This window comes from Neolamprologus brichardi, chromosome 10, assembly GCF_056152115.1.
Source record: "Neolamprologus brichardi isolate AB-2024 chromosome 10, ASM5615211v1, whole genome shotgun sequence".
Taxonomy (NCBI): Eukaryota; Metazoa; Chordata; class Actinopteri; order Cichliformes; family Cichlidae; genus Neolamprologus; species Neolamprologus brichardi.
Window position 1 is genome coordinate 28,244,197 of NC_142113.1, and position 25,362 is coordinate 28,269,558.

Here is a 25,362-nt window from a genome sequence, read left to right on the forward strand (position 1 = left end):
TTGTGCAACCCCTGCTTTAAAAAACTCAGCTTAGATCCTTCTGTGAAATGTTAAACCAAACTCCAAACTAACTTTTCAGTCTAAACTTAAAAAAAACCCTTTTAGACCCAAATGAAGTCCTTCCTGGATGAACAAGCAATTTTGGAAGTGTTCCAATCTGGCACTAAAACTCACTGCAGCACTGAGTCTGCTCTGTTAAGACTTTTTAATTACATTTTTTAGCAGCTGACTCGGGTGACTGTGTGCTGCTTGTGTTATTGGACTTAACAGCTGCCTTTGACACCATGCACCATGAGATCTTTATCTATAGGTTGGTGTGGTGGGTGGGCATCACTGGCTAAGCTCTCTGGTGGTTTACATCCTACCTCTCTGATAGAGGTTTCTGTGTCAGCACTGATGATTTTACCTCCACCTTTACTGCCATCCTGGGGTGGGGAGCCACAAGGCTGAATTCTTGGACCTCTACTTTTCTCTCTGTACCTGCTGCCTCTTATTATTTTTCAGAAACACAGCATTTCTTTTCCTTGTTACAAGGAAGTCAAGTTTATTTCCCAGTAAAGCACATTGCTGTGTTCCCTGTTCAGCCTCACCTTGACCTCCTTATTGACATTGAGATGGACCATCATTACATATTTGGGTGATGATACCCAGTGGTAAAATACTATCAAAATTAAGACCCTTCTCTTTAAATGCAATCTTCAAATCAAACGCTTGCTCTTATAATAATTTCCTCCCACTGCTGCAATATGCTTCTTATTGGAATAAGCCAGGCCTCCTTTGCTGACCTACAGACGCTTGATTTGTAACAGGTACAAGTAAAGAAGAGCACATCACGCCAACTTTGGATTCCCTTTACTAGCTTAAGGTTCATTTAAAAATACACTTGCATTATTTTTAATAGTTATGCCCCATTAAAATGGGGAAAAACTATTAAAAATGAGATGTTGACTGTGACCTTACCTTTCTCTTTAGGCACTCCTTTATTGTTAACTTCTACATCTCTTATGTATCTTTTACTCTCTGGCCTGTGTTTGTCTTTCATGTTTGGTTTTATTGTGCGGCCCTGTTGTTTTAAAGTGCTTTATAAATAAAAATTGAATGCTATGGTATATTTAGACCACAGAACTCAAAACAAACAATAAAACATTCATGAGAGTTTCGTCTAGTCAAATCAGAACATCACTTTACGCAGCGCACACATAAGATCTGTTTCTGTGTTGACACAGGAAGCACATGGGCTGTAATGTAAGCCCTGCCAAAAACCGCTGCACCCACCGCTTCCCTCACTCTTCCCTCTGATTTGTTCAGATTCAGGCCTGAGCAGCAACAAGATGCCCCTCTGAAGGTGACCTGAGAGGCCAACGGGAGCTCAGCAGCGTGTAACCAAGGAGCGGCAACGTAACTCAACCCATTTAAATTAATTAGCAGTTAGTGAGGCGCTCGACTTCAGCTCTTCTAAGGTTCGCAAAGCAAGTTACTGAATTTTTAGAGCCCTCCAAAAGTGATCAAAAGAAGGACTGATCCACATTTACAATAACAGACCTAATGACTACAGCACTGCACTGGGATCAACAATAGGACTGCATGAACATAAAAAACTGGGTCATCAGAGAAAGGTCAAAAACATAGATGGTATCTGAGGGATGGACTCAAAGTGAGCTTTTGCCCTCTGCCACTTTACATTTCTGTAGCCAGAAGTTACCAAATTCGGATGAGAGAGTGGATTGCTATCATGCATATATATGTATATATGTACTGCTAAGTGGCAGATTAAAAACTATAGTATATAGTATAGAAGTATAAGAAGTATAGACTTCTTGGATGGTCTGTGTTAGGGTTAAACATCAATCAAACCAGTCACAACACAGTCAACTCCAGTCTCTACATGGATGGCTTATGAAATAAAGTCACCCCTCCCAGAGTTCTTAGAAAATGAGAAAATATCCATAAAGACCAAACTACTTTATATACTAGGCTGTAAACATGCTTATAAGTTTATGGAAACTGACTCATTTACTTTGAGACTGACTCCAACAACCTTGTGACATGACTGGTGAGCTTCCCAGTGTGTCAAAAGTAGGCATAACCAGTGCCAGTGTTTATTTTACTCCTACATCATAAGTGTCATCATTGCAAAGCTGTATCAAACACAGCTTGTTCAAGCATAACTATGCATATTTTTGGAAAAACTGTTTTGGTTTTGCCAAAATTACGTTTGTGTCCAAAGTAACTTGTGTCCAAGTAAATTTTGAATTTTAGGACCAGATGCAGTTTTTTTGAAAAAAATATTTTTACACAGAAAGCCAAGTGGTTTAACAAAGCCCAGTCTATTATACACAAAAAAGTACTGCACAGGTTCCAGTTTTATTCCTGGAAAATGTGGTGGACACAGTTTATAATATAGTCTGACTCATCTTTCATTTAATATCAGTCTGTAGTCCTTATCGGTAACTTTAAACCTTACTCTAATGACATACAACCAGAGCGGCCAGGCCTTTCAAACAACAGCTGAAGTTACAGAAAAACAAAACAAACATGCAGCTGCACACTTGAAGATACGTTGATATCTTTGGTACAAGCTTTTATTTCAGGATAAAATTAAAAATGTATTTATTTACAGTGTGATTTTCTGGTCTTACTGACCCACTACAAGCCACAGTCACCCTTTTTTTGACACAGCGGTTTATCTTAACTAACACTGGGTTGTGGGAAGGCTGGAGTCTATCACAGGGTGAGAGGCCGGGTTACACCCTGGACAGCCTGACAGTCCAGTGCAGTCCAGTCGAGTTTTTGCAAACCTAAAAAACGTATGCTTAGCTGTTACATCTGACAATCAAACACTCTCACATTCACACCTACAACCACAGTGTTACGGTTAATCACAGCACCACCATGCTCTCTTACTCCACATTCAGCTAGCAGGTTAAGCAGGTTAAGTAACTACAAATGGGTCTGTGTACCTGCCTATTTGGTACAGACATGGGTGTGATGTGGTGGATGTCCTGCAGGCTTTAAGACTCACCCCATTTGAGCTGTTGAGGATCTGGTTGAAGATATTGTGGACAGCCTGGTAGGCTTCTAGCTCTGTCTGACACAGTGACACCAGGTAATCCTTTACCTGCTCGTAGATCCTCCCATCTAAAATCTGTATACAGTGATAGAAAGGTGTGTTTAGATTTACACCATGTCTCCTTTCACCCACCAATTCAGATGTATATATGCTCACCTTGATGCAGTCAATGAGGTCTGTGTTGTAGTAGCGCTGCTGGTGCGCATTCGCGGCTGCAAGCATGAGAAGGTAGTCGTTTCTGGCGTGCGTGGCTTTGGAGTTGCACTCGCTCCGCTTTGCTTTCAGCTAGAAGAGGAAGAAAAGTTTAAACAGCTCATACAACAAAAACGCCACTAAACGTTGGGCTCGTGGACTCAAGATCTTATACCTTTACGCTGGCCCTCTGAAGACTGGATCTGGACTGGAAGAGACTCAGCTTTGACCTGCGGAGAAGATACAAAATCATTTCTCTTTGGTTTTTAACATGAGCATCAATGTTTTGCCTTTTCTAGTTTAACCAAGTAATCAAATTTAGGCTGACAACATAGAAAAGGAGCCTCAGTTGGATGTGCAATTACAATAAGTACAAAAATGTACCAAAAGGTGTCAATACCTCACATGGAGGAGAGGTCAAGTTCAGGGACAGTTATTTAAGGTGAGCCCAACAACTGCCCATGTAGAAACATCTATCAATCAAACCGGCCACGCCCCTAAATCCAATAGCCAGGTACTTACAAAACAAATAAATAATTAAAACAAAATAAAACTCATTCTCTATGCTGTTAGGAAAAGGAAAAATACCCACAGAGGCAAAAGCTGTGAATGGCACTTTACATTAGTTAGCCATCAAGTGTGTAGATAAGCTGAGGTTGCAGTAAAGTAATTAATGAAACAGAAGAGTGTTGATAAACTACGAGCGAGCCTGACTCTAGAAGGAGATTATACTCTGTGGTCATGGATGAGAGGCCTTTCGTTTTATAATTTTATCAAATCTGCTTCATGTCTGCTTGAGAGACACAGGAGCAGCTCATGAACTATAGCGTTGTATCTTATTTGTCTCATTATGACAAATTAAAACACTGGAATCAGTGTAATGATCATTAACACTATTACAGTGACACATTTAATGCCCACGTTACTCTGCTGGAACCGGATTGTTTACTAAATTAACATATGTGCATTTTGAACATGATATTCCCTTTTAATTTTAATGCTTGTTTAATGTTTGATGGTAATTACCTTTGTCCACCTATAGTAAATCAAAAATTAAATTCCATGCTCTTGTTTAATCAGGTAACTCAGTCAGATGACTTTTATCTAATGCAGTTTGAGCCTCAATATTTATTTCCAAATAATTATTGGAATTTTAACCTCATGGCACACCTGCAGTAATGTCGAAAACTACAAGAGATTTCCTTCCACAGTGTGACCACGAACAAAGATATCACTATAGTCATTTCACATTGCTTCTTTTTTTCCTCTGATTTATAGTTTGAACCCAACTTTCGACATATTGTAAACAAGAAACACATCATCATCACCTGTTTAACTCCTCGAGAATAACACGATATATATACAAATAACCAGGTCTCTCATCTGATTTTTATGCATGCGTAGGGTGGATGAAACGACGGCAGGAAGAAGAGTAAATAATCGTTTCCACTGCTGAATGTTTAAACCGAGCTGCTATCATAATGCAAATCTGAGCAAAGGCTGGAACTGATTACAGACCTGCTGCTTCCAATTTAAACCCTGATGATGTGCAACAACAGCTGCATGAGTGTAAACAATTGTGAGCAGAGCAGTTTGTGTGAAATTATTAAACTTTAGTCTTCTCTTCTTACTGGAGTGTTTCATTCTGCAGAATTTCAAAAGGCAAACCTCAGAGGAGTCATCTGAGAATGTGTGCGTGTGTGGACACAACAGACCAGAAAAACACAGCATTTATAGTATTATTTGTAAGTGGTGGCCCAGCTATCAATCCTCTCCGACAGCCTGGTAATAAACTTTCCTGATGAGCAGAAAAATGTCTGCTATGTGGTGAGTCAAAGTGCCAGCTGTTCATGTCGTGCCAGGCCAAAGTGCCTCCATCGAGTCATGCAAAGAGTCTGAGAGGTGCTTGTTTGATAAAACTGAAAAATTTTGTTTTTTAGAATTTTCTTCTCTCGACTAAAATGTGCTTTGATTTTCGTTGGAACTTTTGATCCACTCAGAGGAAAATAATGTGCTCAGATCTGAAATTAAGAGCTGATTTGGAAACTATTTCTGTTAACTTAAACCTTGGAAATTTCTCTTGTTTTCAGTGAAATAGGAGAGATTATGTCGAAGTTTTGCAAGTTTTTAATACGAAGGAGTTTTCATTGACAGAAGGAAGGCAAATCCAGATAATTGTTTGCTGTGCTTTTCAGCACATCTGGAGTTAGTTTTAATTAACTGATCTGCAAACAGGCGTCAACAACATCACCGTCATATTATTAATCAGTTTATTTCCAGTGCAGCATGGCGGTCTGCTTTTTCTGACTCCCTTTGAGTGACTTCAAGACACTTTTCAATTTAGTCAAGGAAAAATAATTGTAAAAATACACAAGAGGTTTTTATTTCTGATCTGACTGAGAAACTGAGAACCTCCACACATATTGGCTCACAGGTTGTGGAAAAAAGCAGATAGCCCATTACGATACCTCTTTCTGACTCTTAGGATCACTGTAATTTACCAAATGCACTTTATGTTTCATTCAGTGTGATCTAAAATTAGACACTGAGTCTATGAGTCTATGTGTGGATCAAACGTTACAGTTAGAAGCGCTGCCAATGAGAGAGTGTTGAAAGTTTTTCAAAATAAATGACAGAAAGTCATGAATCTGTCTGATTTTTGGTACAGAAAAGAAGAAAGATACCGTTTTTACCATTACTACCCTGATCTACTGAGGACATTTCCACAAACAAATACTTATCATTAAAATGCAGGGTTTTTACTTTAGCATAGTCTAACAAAGAAAGTAGAGTAATTTGGATCATACTTTGCGTCCAGCTCTGCCTTCTCTCGGACTGCCTGCGCCATCGTCTCGGCCTCCTGGTACTTCTTCCTGCTCTTGGTCAGCTCCTTCACCGACTCCTGCAGCTCAGCTTGGACCACAGTCAGCTGCTCAATACACTGATGACATCAAATTGGAGACATCGAGAACAAAAAACAAAACAAATAAGGGCTTTTACATCAAATTCCTGCAACCACTGAGAAATATGCAACACATGGAGTGAGTAATGACATCATGGCACACGCTACATACAGGAGCTTTGATGGAAACTCCCAAAAAGGTGAGGCCAAACAAGAGCAGCACTGTAGGCTGCAGGCATTGGAACGTGGCCATTAGAAACCAGAACGTGGCACAGAGGCGTCAGACATTACGATGAGGAAAAAAACTCCAGACGTGCAGAGTTAACTGCAGAGCTGATAGCAGCTCTAAATGATAATAGGAGACATATTGTGAACTCTGCCCTTCAAAGGCTGACTGTTTATTGCACCGTTTACAAGAACCTGCGCACAGAGTTTCCACTGGGTAGTAACACTAACCTGAAGACGAGGAAGATGTGACTATGTCTACTCTGCAACGTCATCATTGTGATGGATTTTTACCAGAAAGTGACGCTGCGTTCCAGGAGCACCATAACAGCAAGCCTGTCTGAAGTTATGAAGTTTCTTTTTTAGTGACTCGCCTGCTCAGATGTTTGCTCCCTCCTGTGAGCACTCTTTTCCCATTAACCTTCATTTTGTGTGTCTTGAACAGTCCTCCTTTCAGTACATACACCCTCTCGTCTCAAAAACTGCCTGACTTTCAAAATAAACTTTAACTAGGAATACATAAAGTTATGTGAAAATACAAAGTTTTGTGTATCAGAGCACAACAAAAATTAAGAAAATCATCTGGTCCTTACCAAGTCCTAATAAATTAGGTAATTACAACCTCAGATGAATAATAACACATGACATATTCCACTGTCATTTATTTAAAAAGATCTATACACACCCTTACCTCCTCTGAGCGAATTAAGAGGGTAAGTAGTAGCCAGGTGCTACTTAATCGACTGTGATCACCTCAATTAAAGCAGAAGTTTTTGCAAGTTTGCAGGTCTGAAGCTTTCAGGTGTGTGATAACACAGAGCCCCAAACTTACCAGGAGTCAGTGTTCCAGCAAAATCACCACAAGGTCAGACTATCAGCACAAACACCTCAAACCAACTGTCAGCACAGCAGTTGAAGGGTCATGATCTGGGCTTGTTTTGCAGCCACAGAAACTGGGCACTTTCCAGAACTCCTCTGTATAACAAAGTACTCTAGATTTAGAGCTGTTCAATAGCTGAAGCTTGGCTGAATTTAAATCATGCAGCAGGACAATGATTATGAGCACAGCAGTAAATCTACAATCGATTGACTAAATAAGAAAAGAATCATAATGTTAGAATGGCCCATCAAAGTCCAGACCTCAACTTGACTGAAAAACTGTGGTGGGAGCTTAATAGAGCTGCGCATAAACGAATGCCTGCAAATCCCAACTTTTCAAGAAGAGAGGGTTACAATTCCCCTATGATGTGAGAGACAGGGTAATTCAGAAAACAATTACTTCAAGTTATAGATCCACCTTTAGCAGCTACCGAATCACGCAGTGTACTTAGTTTTTCTACACACTTCATAAGCATGTTGACTTAGTGTTTACACAACGACACAGTTCAATATGATTATTTTATATTATGTTTTCTTTCAGTTTGGGCTGGACTGACATGGTCACCATATGGGCAAACCCATGTGTGTCTTAAACCACATCTGTGTGGTCCTGTGTGTAGCCACAGGTTCAGCCACTGGTAACTGATGATTACCGATGCCTGTTCCTTATCAGACACTTTCACATAATGCAAACAGTCTGACAGATTCTGTTGAAGTTGGCCATGGTTATCTCAGAAGTGGCATTTAGCTTGTGGCACCACAACCTAATGTTGGTGTCAGCCAACTTCTCCAGACACTTGGGCTGAGGGCTGTTGAAGCCAAACGTTAGGAAGCTTTAGGTGTTATGTTGTCCTTTGATTTGCCCATAAAAGAAAGGGATTAATATTCCAACTTATCAACCTTACTTATGTGAAACAGGGCCTTTCATGTGTCACAATTAAATAATCCCCACCATACAGCAGGTACATAAACAAACTGGGGTTAACATCACATTTTTAAACTATTTTTCAGGATAATTAGAACTATATAGCAATTTAACAACTTTATCACAACATTTTTTCCCATTTTGTGCTGCAATCATAACTGATGCACACTATCTGGGATGACAGCACTAAACGAAATGGAAAAAAGGGCAGATAAAAATGACATCAGGGAAAATTGCAGTCGAGCAGTCTGTGACTTCATCATTGTTTTACAGAAACAGGCAAGTATGAAAAGCAGAACTTTATCAATAGTGTGTGGGCATGTCACACCATTTGTGTGTTGTGTGTTAAAAATAATAAAAGCCACTTTGTTCCTGTTGGTGTGCATGAAATAGAAAGCCAGCCGATCACTTGACTTCAGCTTCCACTGTCACAATTTTCAGGTGGTTGTTTGAGGACAGAAGGCGTCTTCGGATTTAGTTCGCGAGAGCCATTAACATCTGGTTAAACGGCATCATTTAGTGTCTGAAGGTCTAAACAGTAACCAATGTGAGCATCATGCTTCTAAAACCATCAACTTCCCTTTTTCACTTTGGGGAAACAAGATAAACACCCTGCATTGCATCAGTACAGCAGTGCACGTCAATGTAAGGACAGAAGTGAGACCTGCAATACCTTCCTAAGCTGCTGCTCCTTCTGCAGTCGTGCCGTCTTGGCTGCGTCGGCCACCTGGACTTTGTAGTTGTCGCAGGTGCTTGTTCTGGACTGCGTTGCCTGGACCATACCCTCCAAATAGGCCCTCCAAACACAATACATGTTCCTAAAAACAAACAAACGCAGATTGATGCAGTGAGACATTTTTCGCCATAACGAATGCTAAGTGAGCAACTAAACAGCTAGAGATACACTATTAAACCAAATAGGATATGGTCTGACGTCCCATCGGGCTATTATGTGAACTCAAATGTATGACGACCCTGCAAACAAGCAAACAATCCAAAATTCTCCCTGATTTGAACCAACAATGATAAATGTGTGAGTAAATACAGGCAACAACCTGCATACAGGAAGGATGGAAAGTCAAGGCTTCATTATTTACTAACATAATTATTTAAGACTAGATGTTTAGTCTGTTTGTGATTAATGAGAAATGTGTGTTATAAATTCCCACAGGCCAAAATGACGTCTCGAGATGCCGAGTCCATGCCTGATACAATCAGCTCACTGTTATGTGACATTTGACAAGCTGGATTTCAGTGTTTCAGACGCCCAGCTGTTTTAACCACCACCCAAATACATTTTATGTTTCTTTTTTTTTTTCAATCACCCAAGATAACATCGTCATTGACTTATTGTTGAACAATACCCTTGCTTTTACTTTGAAAGTTCAGCCACTGCTATCAAGCTGTTGGAATGCTGGTTAGGTCACTGCTGTGGTGGTCCTCCGTCAAATAAAGGAGGAACAACCCTAACTACAACCTGAAGCAGGTGGAGAGCTGGTGATATATCTGATACCCTGAGCTCAGAGCAGAATAAACTACTGCAAAAATGAAACACATTTAGTGTTTTTCTGTATCTTCTCTCAGAGTTATGAAGTAGAGTAAAGACAGTTTAGCGATCTAAACCAGAGGGATGGAAATAGGAGTCTGAGGCTGGCTCTTAAAGCTGGATCAGGTATCAGTGACAATGGTCAGATCTATTTAATTCAACTCTATGCTGTTCTTTGTTTTATGTGCTTACGCTGCAGGGCAGCTGAGTAAAGGATGGAGGAAGCACAGCATGGCAACCTGCAGGTATTTCCTACCTGCTCCAACAGATTTTATTTCTCTTTTTTAAACTTTAACTGCAAACTGTGGTCGAAGTGAGCTGACACGACGTAAAAGATCTGGTGACAACAATGCTTTGGTTCGCCTTCTCTCCCTAGTTTACTTTCACTGTCATTGTGTTCGGCCAGGTAGACGTTATCTCTAGACTATATTCTCGACAACGTCATAAAAGGGGGAAATAAATGTGTTATTCTGATTGCACAGAGTTAGTGTTTCCACTGATGACTTGAGATCAAAGGGTTAATGTCAGAGGTAGAATCCAGGAAGGCGTTGGCGTGTTGTAACACTTGTTGTAATGCTTTTATTGCGCTTACTGTATGACAACATGTTGTCACCTCAGTCAATGCTATTTCCTTTCAGCTGTGTCTGTCAGCTTCACACCCAGCGCATGAATGTGAGAAAGTTCAGGAAAGGGAGAAACCGTGTGACCGTAAATGACAGCAGTGTGCAGCAGACTGATGACTCTCTCTCTCAGTTTATTAATTTTATATAGTTGGATGTATTGTTCAGTCATATCTTATTTTACAAAGTTAGGAAAGCCATTTCATGTTGCATTACATGTAAAGGAATGATTCAAAACTTAGCACTAGTTTTAGATCAAATAGCCAAAGCCAAGGCGCTGGTATCGTTGCAGAAAAGGAAAAAGTTGTACTTGTGCATGTCTATAATAATAATGAGACCAGAAAATATTAAATTTAAGAGAAATTATTGTCATAGTATGAGATGAGCGTGCCATGTTTTATCTTTTCTTGATGTGATTGAGAGTGCACAAATTTTAACAAGGACCCCTCACCACAGCTTAACCCCCCCAACCCCACACACAAAAAAAAACAATAAACAAAATCAATAAACAATAAACAGTCCAAAGCAGCATCTGTGTGTTTTGGAGAAGGAATTCACCTGTGGTCTGACGGTTCTTCTGTCTCTGGCCATTCTCTCTTTAAATACTGATTTGCCAGCTTCTGCAGGGCCTGCAAAAGAGGAAGTGAAAAACAAAAGCAGCGGTGACCTTTCACCTTTGACACCACTCCACATTTCACACGTCTCTTCTTCACAGAAGATGCACTCAGAGGACTGTGACCCTCCCTGACCTTGTCCTATAAACCAGCGGGTGGGCAGAGCACGAAGAGACAAACTCTGCTCTACCCTTCAGGCACAGATAGAGTAAACTCAGTAAAAACAGCTGTGATAAAAGTCAGCCATATGAAACTGTCCACATTCACTATAAAGTATGTTCTCTATGAAATGACTTCACAGTGCATGGACTCGTTCACCTGTCAGCCAGAGCCTTGTTTGGATGCTGGCTCACTTGCTGGTTTTTATGCTGACGTGGGCTCCTTTTTTTTTTAGCAGAAAAATGTAATTTATTTAGATCACATTCAGCCCTGGAGATATATTAGGTTCCTCCACCTCAGCCAATGGTGAGGTTAACCTTTGAAGGGCCAAAATAGTAGGACAGGGTGAGAGCAGGAGAAGACTGAGTATGTTTGGTATGTCAGAGAGGTGCGCTAACCTGAATAAACTGACGAAAAGCAAACATAAATATCTTTAGCAGCAGACATATAATGTTGGAGCGACAGTATTCGTATTAAAAATAATCAACGCTTTAAATAATAAGGCTGGAGTATTAGTACTAGTTTTTTATCCTACAAACATATCTCTGTGATGAGAATCTGTAGGCGAGTAGCAGCCTGAGCTACACTGAAAACTGGCATTTAAGTGAAATATGAAGGAAATTCAGCATATCCAGGTCACCTTATCTGGCTTCCCTTAACCTAACATCATGAATCAGGCTAAGTGGTCACATGTAGTTGGCTATCAACTGAATAACTCAATGCAATGTTTCCCAATTTGGCTACAAGCGAGTTAAGATGGAAAAGGCGCTGTTGGCAGCAGAAACATGGATATGTCTACTGGGCTTATATTTATTTTATTGTATTCTTTTAAACAAACAAAGATAAAACTGTAATTTTAGAAAAATATTTGGCAGTATAACACATAATACAGGCTGAAAGCAGCACAGCTGCTGCAGACAAAGCAGCAGTATGACTTAGAGGGAAAGCGTATTATTAAAAATGTTGTCTAAATGTGTGTAAGCCTTAATCAGTACGACTGGAAAAGTGCTCGACTGTGTAAGTTAGCAGTCTTATCACAGCTCTGCCATTAAAGGCAATGGATAATCTGATGTATAATTACAATTTTTATTTTGTTAAATTAATGTTTACACGACTGTAAGATCCTTTCAATCTTCCAGCTCGGTAGCATTTAACAGTCTGACACAGAGTAAAGAATAGAAAACAACATTAAAACACAGGCTTAGACTGCTTCCAAATTTAATTTAAGAGCTATGAGGCTTATAGAATAAAACTGTTTTAAAACTGCAGCCAAGAGGAGTATGAGAGGAATAAAAGACGAGGAAGAATTCATGTTTCATGCTGATGCTCATCAGGGAAAGAACCTCTCACTATCTGCACACAGTGGTCTGAGAGATCTTCCTGGATTGGATAGATATTTCCCAGAGATTTTATTGGTCAGTAGTAGGTGGTTTTGTACCTGCTGACCTCTAATCCTGAACACAACCTGTTCCACAGCAGGTTAGGTCTGCAACAGAGCTTACCATGGCGATCTAACATGGAAAAAAGTGAGCTGCTTTCTGAAAACTGAGGGTTACACCTGAAGCTACCTTCACTAAGCCCCAATTCTTGCCTTGTACTCCAAGGCTTCGGTTTTGTCCCATGTAGGTAAACACTTGTGTGGAGAGCAGAAAAGGGAACACATTTCCTAAATTACAACCTGGGAAACAAATCTAATCTCACCCTGGACACAAATGAAAACCCAAATCTTGTCTGTTGTCTCCAGATAACAGCCTCAGGTAGCCTGTTAGTGGTGTACTTGAAGCATTTGCTACTGTTTTCAAATGGTATGTGCAGACATTTGTCTCATACAGCAATGTATGAATCCCACAAAAGTAAAAGAAATACCCTAAAATTTATTTGTATTAATTTCATGCCAGAATCAAACTCATTATATTCAATATAGTGACGCATGTGAGAACACCAGGAGGGAAAAAAGCAGCAAAATTTCATTTATAAATCAGTTATAATAGTAATAACAGGTTGGCTTCACTTGATTTAAACATCTTATTTTGTGAGGATTACCGGGCTTAAACTGGGGAACAATGCCACCAGAACAGAGTTTATAGTGGATAGATCTGGGTGCAGACAAACCGACTTTCCACTTCATGTCAACATTTTCTTTTTATTTAACTTTTGTGACTCGTGCCTATCAAGAATGTGAGCCCGTCTATCCTCTCTCTGTCCACTGTGAAAAGACAGGCCCTGTCATGCGCTCCTGAGGCAGGCTAGGCCGGGACTCTGAACCCACTGGTCTTGGTGATCTTGGTGCCAAAGCTTCAAAGGCACTACAGACCAGGCCATTGTGAGCTGCAGATAGAGAGATTTGCCTACTGAGCTAGCATCGCAGACACGCCTGAATGGTGTGATGGGAAAAGGGACAGGGGAGGAGGAGGAGGGATGTGAGGATGGCAGAGGAAGAGCCACACAGAGGGGGACATTTAAATCACACCGTGTGGTCTGAATAGCAATCGGCTAATGGCTATAGCAGCTTGCAGGTGTAAGGGACCAAGAAAAAGGCGCGTAAAGAAAAGAGATTTGGTAGAAAAAACTGGAAAGAGGGGGGTGTTACCAAAAGGAACAAGAGATCCAGAGACACTCTGACCCACTTTGATTCAACCATTGGCAGCGGGTCTCTAACTGATCACATAACTGAGAGGCAGCGCAACCCAGGCACACAGAACACCTTTGAACCTAATGCAGCACTCAATGAAGACATTTACTTCATTTCAGGCCTGCAACGAAAGATTAATGAGTCTGCCAAATTTACAATACATGTACGATACAATATTATTAAGTGTGTTTAGTCAACTTATTTTTCTTCTGTTTAAGGCTCATTTTTGACATGTAAAGAAGCAAAAGAGCCAACATAGAAACTTCATATGATGTTTAGACAGGTCACAAAACGTTGGACTTTTGATTATGGATGTTTTGTGCTGTGGTATTTTCTGGCATCAGTTAATCTAGGGATCATTTTCTCCATTAATTGGTTAATCCTTTAGCCTGTAAAACATCTGAAAATTTGAAAAACAGCTTATCAGATCATCTCAGAGCTCAAGGAAACGATTTCTACTTATCAAATACTCAAATAAAGGAAAATATGATGCCGTCAGTTGTCTTATTTGCCAAGTTTGGCTGATAAATAACATAAAGACACTGAGAAAAATCAGATTATGCATACAGTTAGTGAAGAACAACGGATTATAATTTTGGAGACACGGACGCCATAATTTACTCCCCTACAAACAGACTGGGTTTGATTACTGTTCTCCTGTTTATGGCTCAAAGTAACATTTCATTAAGCGTCTGATCCTTTAAATCTTTGAATACAGCAAAAAATAAATGCCCGATTCCCACGCAGACATTAATCCAACCTCTTTTTTCTGTCTGATCAAACACTTAAAGCCCAAGACATTTAGCTTACTGCCATAATATTTACAAATATCAGACAAAAGAAACCCTGAACTTTGCACACCTGAGAATCTGGAACAACTAAGTTTTTAAAAACCCAGGTGATTCATTATTAATCAAAATACTTCACAGTTATGTTATAAAAGACCACCTGATGTGCTCTCATCTGACAGAGATCTGTCAAGGTCTCGTGTTTATTAAACATGCGAGGATAAAATGTTTAAAACGTTGTGGCATGCATATCCAATAAAACACACATGCACCGGGTTACTGAAGCTCATCTGCAGCCTGAGCTCAACTCTCAGCTGGATACTCACACGTTTCTATTTGAATGTCCTCTCTGCATTTGTGTCAACAGGGATTTTTATTTAAAAGCTTCACTTCCTCTTAGCCTACCTACAGATCAGCTGATAAGTACCATTAAATATTAATATCACATGCACATAATTTTAACAGCCTGTGAGGCTATAAGCCCAAATTCATTTTGTGATGTTATAGATGAATTTATAATTGGAGACACATTAATCTATTGTTATTCAGTGGTTTTGAAGTTTGCTATTTTCTTGGTATAGGAAAATGTATTTTGTGTGAGGTGACGTTTCCTCTTTTACAATCTGTAAAGAACACTATATTTGAATGTGTGTGTGTTTTGTCCACATGACGGGTATTGAAGCTGTCTAATTCAGAGTGGCCCGTACACACCTAGTACATTTAAACCTGGTTTATTAAGTCAGGTTTATTTAACAGCTTATTTCAAATACTCATCTCTCACAAAGAAGTTTAAATAAATATTTCTCTTAGTTCACCACAAAAATATTCACCTTCACACTAACCCGGTCCTGTTGTCATGCCTCTTACAATCAAGTTCCTCCACAAAAGTCCCTTTTTACTTCTGCATTGTTAAAAAATTGTGTGAAGCCAATCGAGCAACTATTATGTACCCACATTGGAAGTTTTGACAGCATCAATGGAGGAAATTGGTCCATAGACCTGCATTAACAACAACAACAACAAAAAACCCCACACAAATCAAAACTTCAAACTTTAAAGTCCAACCAATCATTGATTAATCTGGTAATAAATAAATAATTAAATAAAATCAAGCGTTTATGTGCCTCAACCAATCTGACCGGATTAAAGAATCTGCAGAGGATCCCAGTAAGTTATACTTGTAATACCTGTATTCCAGTTAAAATCTTAAAGGCTGGGTAATTTACACATTTTCAGCATTACTAGACAAAAATAGGTCTTCCACTTGCGAGTGAATGTGTATAAAAGCCAAAGGTCAAGATTCACTCATTTGTACGCACATTAATTAAGGGGAGAGCTACAGGTAGGGTTGACTGATTATGGGAAAAATTGAAATCCAAATAATAAAGATTAAATGTAACTTTCTTTTCTTTTCTTTTTGGGGTCAACACAACAATCGAGTATTAAACATCGTGATGTCAGTACTCACACCTTCTGATTGTCTCCTTGAGGATCACAAATAGGATGCAGGAGACAAGGGGGTGAAACTGGCCAACAGCCAGTGAGAATGGGCTTGACTCTGTGCCAAGGACACCAACACAGCTCACACTTAAGTTATACAAAGACTGATGTTGTGTAACACTGACCCCAGTACCCTGTAGCCCCGCAGTACTCCCAAAAAGATTGCCTGGGGAACCTCACAGATCTATAAAACGCATGCAAACTGTACAGTCAAACTCCTATGACCCCTCCAGGAGTTCTGCAAAGGCAATGAGCGGGGTTCACATATTTCAATTAACTGAACAGCCTTGGCTGCAAGAGCGTTTTTTTCCTTCTACAGAGTTCGACTGCAGCTTCTCATCTCTGACATACAGCGAGCAGCAAAGATGCAACAGCACAACTACGACAACAAACCCAGGTGGAGTGACAGAAAACACTTTTCTAGAGTCGACAACAGCTGTGATCACAACCAAAACCTCTGTTAATAAAAAGCCAGTGGGGGTTCTTAATAAAACCAACTTTTCAATGGAGTTTAAGGGAAAAGAAAAACAGTCTTTGGTTAGATTGCCACGATCACTTTCATTGGCATTTCCCTTGTAATTTTTCCAGGCTAACAGTGTCCATCCTCTCTGCAAGTCAAAAAAAGGGGCACGGAGTATACTCCATTCATTTCAAAGCTGGATCAGCTTATTTTACCCAACAGTGTATGAAGTAAAAGAAATTAGCTTCTTAAACAAAAGGCTAGTAAAGTTGACATAAAATACTGACACTGCACTGTCTAGTGGAATGTTAACCAAAGCTCTGTAAGGACGATAAGCTCTTGAGCATGACAGAACAATCAGGAACAGATATACACACTGCAGAAAAGCATTAATTTTCTCTTCTTCTGCTGATGTTCTTTCCCTTCAGCTACCAGCTGGGCTTATAAAACAGATTAATCCTGTTTCCGTTTGTTTGACTTTTCACAATAAACCTCTTGAGCACCAGATACACATGGGCAAACACACATGTAAGGTTGCTGGTTAGATAACTACAGATGAGTCCCCTCTTTTCACAGAGCTGGTGGACATTCCTCACAGGGCTGCAAGACCTGAACAGAGAGGGGATTTTCAAACATTCGACTGGCGTCTCTAGGAAGCTGCGGGCAAAAACAACAGAGCGAGGAGGAAACGAGCCAGCGGATGGCTGGTGGATGCCGTTCTTCTCTCTGTTGTGGTGTTTTTTTCTGCGGCTGGGTTCCATTCATGAGCTATCTGGCCACATGAGAACTAAAAGCTTTCTTAGGGCCACATCCTCAACCTCACTGTCATATGGTGTGTTTGGTGGGCTGCATCGTAACAAATAAATGTATTTTTAGCAACAGAAATGACAAGGCAGCACAGCAGCGATGCTAACGAGCATCAGTAGTGGCGTGAAAATGACGACAAAGAGATTTACTTACCTGGGCGTAGTCCCGCTCTATAGCTGCCCTCTTTTGGCTGAAAGTCCTAAAGAGAAGAAAAGGGAGAACATTTGTAAAACAGTGCAGCACAATTATGGATAAGACAACATACAACAAATCTACTGTTTGCATCCATAAATAAAAACAGGATTGCAGAGGCAGCATGAGTTGTGTTTACTTGAACTTCAGATTTTTTTGCCAGTATATACAGATTTCCAGTCAAAATTATCTTTCACTGTCATCTAATAACACACAGACATACATTGCTTTCATAGCGTGGTCAGAATGACACTTTGAGGTATGTGCCAGTTTGCCTTCTTCTTGTTGAGTGTATGTACCTGTCCTTGTGGCAAAATGTGGTTCTGGAGAGACCTACTACAGTGGAATTACCACAAAGTATTATTGGATTTTGAATATACAATAGACTGATATATCAGCATGGCCAATATGTTGGCTGATATTAGCTATACGCCTATATATTGGTATTATATTGGTATCCTTTCCACTAGTAAGCACTCGGTTTGGCCTGACTCGGTTTCAGTCATTTTCCATTAGTACTGAGTACCACCTCAAGGTGGATGGGGTCGTCATAGCAACGCAGCCAAAAGTCACAACAATAGAGGACGGCAAAGCGATGGTGTATTTGCTGCTCGTTCTAAGCCTTTTTGTCAGATCGGGCGACAACAGAACGCATGCCACCGAATGGCTAGTCAGTGGCGTCACGCGATGAATCATGAGAGCGTCCTACTTTTGCAGAACACAGACTCTCTTAATATTGCACCTTAAAATCTAGAAACAATAATGTAAACACATAACTTCTACTGTTGTAAGACATGTTTCTACTAGATATATCAGACAAGTTCACTCGAAACCCAAAAAAAAAAAAAAAGTTCACAGCTAGACCTGCTAATTTTAGCCACACTAACATTAGCAGTAGCTCATAATCAGACATGCAATATTTGTACACATCTACAATTGAATGAGTTGACTGATTTTTTTCTTCAGTTTAATCGACCAGTCTCCTGTTCAAGACAAAGTGACAACACTTGACAATAAAGGTCCAAGAAATCATTAAGAATCTGCTGATGTAAACATATCCCACGTATCCCATACAAACCTATCCCATCTAGCATTTTTCAGGTATTTTATACCCGCATTACTAAAGTTGGGTACAGGAACCTGGTATTAGGCAGGTATTACAGACTAAAGCACTGATCATTTTTGACCTCAGTACTGAAAAATGATTGTGGATATAGTGAACTTTGTTATCCATGTATGAAAGCAACATTCTTTTGTGATACTACACAAGAAATGGTAACATAATTGCCTCCTGAGAAGTCATTAAACCTATATAAAGATAACAGTGGCAATAACATCAGAAACCATCAGAATCTGAAAACATACTGTGATAAAAAAAAAAAACACTCTCAAACCAAATGACCACGCTTCCTGATTATTCTTAAGCTTTTATTACTCCCCCCCCTCCACGCCATCTCCTTAGCTGCCACCCTCTTTCTGTGATAATTAACATGGATGTTTCTAATGACACCATCTAGAAAAAGCCCTACATTTGTATCCTACATATCAGAGGCGCCGCTCTTTTTTTTATTGCCATTTCAATTATGGTTTTCTGTGAGATGCTCGTGGAAAACCAGCACTTTTTACTCACAATAACAGGAAGTCAATCACAATTCAACTTAAGTTTATGCAAAGTCTAAGAAAAGAAGAGAGGTCAGTGCCCTGGGAAAAATTCGAGTGAAGCAAAATCATCATTAAGTCGTTAAACATGTTGAGACTTGACTTCCATGCTCCACCCTGCCTCCAAACAATCTGCTGTACTTCCTGGGAGCTTCCCTCTCTTCCTCTTCACTGCATTTCCAAGGCTCCCTTTATCTACTGACCCCCACACTTACTTCCTGCCATTTTCCCAACCAGAGCTTTTGCTGACAGCCAGACGTAATTTCAAGTTTGCTGAATCATTTCTTGTCAGTGATTGAGGAGCGACCCTTAAAAAAATCTGTACCACCAGAGTTTCACATTGTTCCTGCCTGAGTAAAGTTGCTCACCCTCCCACAGCGAATGGTTCAGGGTAGTCAGAACATCTGGCAGCTCTCTGTGACCTTGACTTCCAGCTGTTTGGAGGTCCACAGCTCCACCACCAACCACAGACAGGAAGCGGGGAGCCAGTAGGCTGTCAAATCTAAGGCTCATGATACAACCACAACCTTTGGCTTTTAACTTTTAAAATGCCTACGCATCTGAACACAGAGCTCTCTGTGTCACTATTTGTTTACTTGGCCCGATCCTCAGTTTTATAGACTAATCCACTTTGACTTTTGGATTTGGTTTCTTTAAAAAGTGAAAAACAACCTTCAAATAGCCTCAGAAAAACGTAAGAAGAAATAATTGGTTTAATTTCTACTTTAAGGTGTGTAAAACGAAAACATGAGAATGACAATACAGAATAAAATCACATCATGTTGTCATTTTGTAGGTAGATAATGGTGCCATTATCAAGAGATTAAATAAAAAAGAAAGAAAAGATTAACAAAAACTAGTCTTTGGCTATAAATTGATTTAAATTAGTTGCAGCTTTTGGCAGAGCTAAATGTGCTTAAATGTGTTCTGAGGGCTCAAAAAAGATGAAAAAAAGGCAAATAAGAAAAGCAACACATTTTGGCCCACCCCTCTGTGCTTCAAGAGACTGTAATTTCTAAAATGTTTATAGTATAAAAAGAAAACTTGCATCCCAAGAAAAGGTCATTGTTCAGAATAAATGCTGATTCTGAGGAGCTTTGACTGACTTTTTATGGACACTTATTCATTCACATATTTACAACAGCAGATGCCTGAATCAGCACTGAATAATGGCTTACAGTTATGTGTTTTTGCTGTAGCCCGTACATGAAGCCAGAAGTTTGCTAACTTAGCTAAGCACAAAGCTTCACTTTGTCCAAACATAACAACAAACAGGCTAATTTTAATGTTTATAGACACCAGCTTTGACTAACCAATCCTGCGTGCCAGGAAAAACTATAAGGAAAAATTTGAAAATACAATGCACATTTGTGTTTTTAATTTAGTGCTTGAACTTGTGGCGGTAGAAGGAATCTCAGGGCATAAGAGGGACTACCAATACCAGCTGTAGAGCAAGGATGGGAGACCTGCTGGAGAAGCAGCTAAGAAGCTGAGGACCTGAGGAGTGCCATAACAGCAAATGAGTCAGATGTTAAGGAAAAAAGAGACGAGAAAGGTCACAGCAAGCTGTTTAGCCGTGACTAAACTCCCTACAATTTTTTGTTAAGTAAACGTTAAACAAATGAATTGTAGAATCATCCACATGGTGGACAATTAAGATAAACTCCATGAATTGTGATACACATAGCAAGAAAACATGTGTCCTTGTTTCAAATATCAAGACTCTTCAGTGAGAAAATGATGTGTTTTTTGGGTATATGATACTATATATCCCCAGACATACTTGAGCAGCCTGGTCAAATAAAGTCTGTGTGCACACACTATTTCACTATTTCATACAAACTCATTTTATTTCAGTGCAGTGAGTCTTTTAGTTTCCCTCCTTTGTTGTCATTTTCATAGAGAAATATGGAGCAGAGAGCAGAGGAGAAGCTACAACCAAAGCCAAAGATTTTGACCCTTAAATACTGGAATTTAAACACACCCTAAAACTCAGGCAAGGATGTTAGACGCTTTGTTCCCAGTAGCAGCTCTCTCGTGAATAATGCAATAGCTTCCAATTAGCAAATCCTAATAAAATACCTCTTTTTTAACTGAGTGCTGTCACTTGCTGTGATCATGTTTACTGAATTTTTTGTGCTGTTTCTAAGGTTGATGGAAAAGAGCATGAGGTGTTTGGTTAATGCTTGATCTCCAGCTACTAGATTAAAAGATTCATGGCCATGTTCATGGAAATGTTCTAATTGCTTTTAGAAGACGAACAGCTTTGCATATGAGGACCAGTCTGAAACTGTTTTACCTCTTCAGCAAAATCATCTTGGCATTTAATAGGTACCCTGTGATGCACCTGTGTTTGCTTACCTCAGGTCTTCGAGCAGGTCACACTCTGTCTGGTGTTTGATCTGTAATCTGCTCATCTGCTCAGCATGAATGTGTTTCAACTCCTGGGTGACCCGGACCTGAACAGGGGAACAGAACAAGGCTCATTAGAAACACCTTAAAGCTGTCTTCTTCTTCTTCTTAACCTCATACAGGTAGACCAAGGAGATTTCATCCTGCACAATCACAACAGGAGCACCTCTAGAGGGTAGATTCAGCTTAATTATGAGCTGATTCAGCTTAGCTCATAATTGGCATTACTGGAAGTGATAACCATCGTTATCAAGCAGTACCTGCGACCAGGTGAGAATTGGTCTCTCTGGGTTTCTAATTGGATGTGAATCAAAAGACCAAGAGTCTCATTACTGACCACCAGGAGTGTTTTGAACTTGTCGTATAAATACATATGAAATGAACTTATTAATATCAACTGATTTGGAGGTTTTGTCTCATTATTTTGGTCAATTTTCCACTTTTTTATTACAACTCAAAAGTGAAAATCTGTTAAAAAAAACAAATCAAAAATCAAATATGATCATTTTATTTTATCATTGTATGATGTTCAAAACAATATGCCCAGCCGAAATACAAGAAAGCAACAACGAGAAACCTCGGTTAGCAACACACGTTTGCTTAAAGTCAGCGTTTTCAGAGAGCTCTTCTTACCTGGCCAGGTCACCATGACAACTGAAAGCATAACCTACTCCATAAGAGGTTATGTTCAGAGTTTTGGTGTAAAACTTTTTTTTTGGGGGGGGGGGGGGGGGGGGGGGGGGGTTTAGCTTACAGCATGTTCTCAGTGTGTTATAGATTCTCTGTTGCAGGACTGCATGCAACCTGTTGAGCTGTATCTTACTAACAACACATGGAGGAATGCAGTTCTGTAAAGTTGCAGCATAAAAATGTATCGCACAGTCACTGGAATCTGCATGCATCCAGTTGGTTATGCAGAAAATGAATGTTTTCATGCTTGGTTCTAATCTGCTGCAGGTCTATTTTACACAGCTGGACACATTTGTGCAACATTTCTTTTCTGATTCATTACAGCTTTATTTTTTTGTGGCGTATTGTCTTAGATCCCTATCACCAGCTCCTCTGATAATGTTTGACTGATGTAGGTGGAGAAAGTTAAACCACCATTGTGACGCCAATTACTTTCGGCCAGGGGTGTCAATTTTGTTGAACCAGATAATGCATAATAAAGCCTGGCCATGTTGAATCTGATGTGTTTTCCAAGCTTCTAAAACACAGGCAAACACCAAAATTTTAAAATAAAGACTTCATCCTCTAACCATCAGTGCACTTCTGGATATTTAGCTGACATCTTAGTAAAAATATATATGTTCTTAACTCAAAATATAGTGTGTTTCATTCCCATCCCACATAATTCACACGATCCATCACCCTGTTTTCATTTTATAACAAAAACAAATAACTGAAAATATCATAAGTAAGTTTAATAACACGATGCTTAACACATCTTGCAATTTAATTATAAAGAAATGACTTACTGAGAGCTAGTAAAAGGTGGAGAAATTAGTTAACTATTCCAGTCATCAGGCCGAAAAGCAATCAGCTATTCTGATGATCTATTTTTGTTTAGTCTGCGAGCAAAGAGAGAATAAAATAAGCAATCTAATGATACAATGTATGCTTTGAGGCACTTCGGATGGATTTTTTTGATTTTTTTAATGCTTTATGGACCAAAGTACCACACAAAGGTAGCGTACTGATCAATAAAGAAATCAATGTTGTGTCTTTAGTCTAAGATAATTCTTGAGATAAACTTTTAGCTAACTAAGAGTCCAAGGAACACAAGATAGAAAGCAAAGCCTCATTAGTGTCTTGTTTGTCCAAAAATGTCAAAATAATCTGCTAATAACACAATTACAAGCAGAATTAAATTTGTTTTATTATACATTTTGTGGCTGTGTGAGAATAAATCATTATTATTAATTAATATCTCCTTACAGATATGATTCAGTATCTTTAGGTTCATCCTTGGGCGTGAAACTATTAAGTACAATAAAAGGGAGTGCAGGCAGTGCCTTTATTCCTTCACGAGCGAGTGCAGAGGCCAAGAACCTCAGCTAAAATAACATAAACTAGATAAAAAGTCATCAAAGATGCTTTACCTTAATAAACAATTTGCAAAAACATAGAAAAAATCCACAATAATCAACACTGCTGCCATTGTAAATTATATTTTCAAGCTATCAGTATGTTAAACGGACTGCTTGTGTAACAGTTAAAAAGTTTTTCCCTAGGGCATCAACAGGAAAAACACAGATTTTTACAATTACATCACCCTTCATGGGGGTCATGCAAAATGTCCAAACACATTAAAAAAATCTTTAAACGCTCCATAAAGCTCCAAATACAAAACAAAAATTAACCAAAACCTAACAGCTTTATATTTACAAAATGTCCTGTGGTTAAAAAAACTGCCCTGCTGTTGAGTCTTGTTATTGAAATATGATCCCACATGAACATTTTTTCGCATAGAGGCAGACTTTGCTGAGATTTGTTTGCTTTCATGCTTATTTCTGTAATAAAACACTTAGAACTAATCTATACTTTAACACCTACTGAGCTGTTTTAAGCTTTAAATACACCCTTTTAAGCCAACGAGTGCTTTTCTTCCGCACACAGACTTTTTGTTAGAGAGAAAAAAAATTCCACAAAACTCCGTACTAGTATCTGTCAACTGACTCTCCCGGAGCTATAGGAATATTTGCATCATAGTTCTTAACTTGACTTGTAAGTTTTACAATAAGGTTAGTCCTCCTCTTAAAATCGGCACACATAAAAATACAACTTGTATCTGCGTTGGATAAAATGAGGACCTTCTTCCAGCTTTTCACCCCCCAACTCTGCTCCTCTTAACTAGCGGGTGGCAGCGGGACAGGAGGGAGCCAAAGTGGCATTTACTTGAACTTAAGCGTTGCTTAGCTGGATCAGTTTTGCGCCGATGTAAAAGAAAATCTCCGTTTATATTATTTATTTAAACAAAATAAACTTTTTCTAAGATGTGCGCACTTTTGCGGATGCATTTATTAATTTTAGCTGTCACTTTAGTAGGACCCTTTCTCCGTTCGAGAGGGAACGGGGCACGTTAACGGGGCTATTCTCCCTTAAAAAAGTGGCACATGGGAGTCTTTTAAAATAAGTTTTCCTCTTGTGGTGGTATTTATAGAGGTAATGAAAGCAAAATCGACATATAAGCAAACAAACAAGGACATATTTGGAGAATAAAAGGGGAGTTTCTTCATTTAAACCGGGCGAAGAGCAACAAAGCATAAATTTCCAACCATTAAATATGCACCAGTCCGTCGAAGTAACGTTAGCTCAGGGGGCTACAACGGCAAAAACTCACCTTTCTCGGCGGAGGCTGCATCCTTGTTCCTTGACATAAAAACTACGCAAAAGAAGGCGAAAGTATGTCTGAAAAAAAGTCTGTCCAAACGCTACGACCAAATGATAACGGAAGAAGAATATTTCAGCAGGCTCAAGCGGCCATGGCGAGTCCAGCAAGTAGTAAGTTGAGTCCCGTTGAAAACACTGTGGCCCCAGGGCGCAGAAAACACTGCAGCGAATCAAACCCTGCGCAATTAAGGCACACTTCCCGACAAACCTTCGAAATAAGAGCCCGGTTCTGGGAAACATAGAGGCTACTTCCGTGCAGAATCTTGAAAATAAAAGCACGCTCGGTCAAAGTGTGGTTTTGAACAGATATTTTAAGGTTTTATGTAAGTTATTTTGTAACGAATTAACACATGCCTAACACATAAGACGCGTTATACATGGGATCAT

The 25,362-nt window shown here is 39.4% G+C and overlaps 1 protein-coding gene across 1 annotated transcript in view; it reads right to left on the reverse strand.

The window, feature by feature from the left end:
- LOC102781031 (F-BAR and double SH3 domains protein 2-like) overlaps positions 1-25,362 on the reverse strand; it is a 41,034-nt gene extending 15,672 nt beyond the window's left edge. The window contains exons 1-9 of the mRNA XM_087847485.1: positions 24,926-25,362; positions 21,532-21,629; positions 17,473-17,518; positions 10,918-10,988; positions 8,867-9,011; positions 6,070-6,203; positions 3,438-3,492; positions 3,227-3,355; positions 3,023-3,145 (exon numbers count right to left, since the gene is read on the reverse strand). Of these exons, the coding sequence (XP_087703611.1) occupies positions 3,023-3,145; positions 3,227-3,355; positions 3,438-3,492; positions 6,070-6,203; positions 8,867-9,011; positions 10,918-10,988; positions 17,473-17,518; positions 21,532-21,629; positions 24,926-24,946 (822 nt within the window). The 5' untranslated portion in view covers positions 24,947-25,362. The remainder of the gene's footprint in view (positions 1-3,022; positions 3,146-3,226; positions 3,356-3,437; positions 3,493-6,069; positions 6,204-8,866; positions 9,012-10,917; positions 10,989-17,472; positions 17,519-21,531; positions 21,630-24,925) is intronic.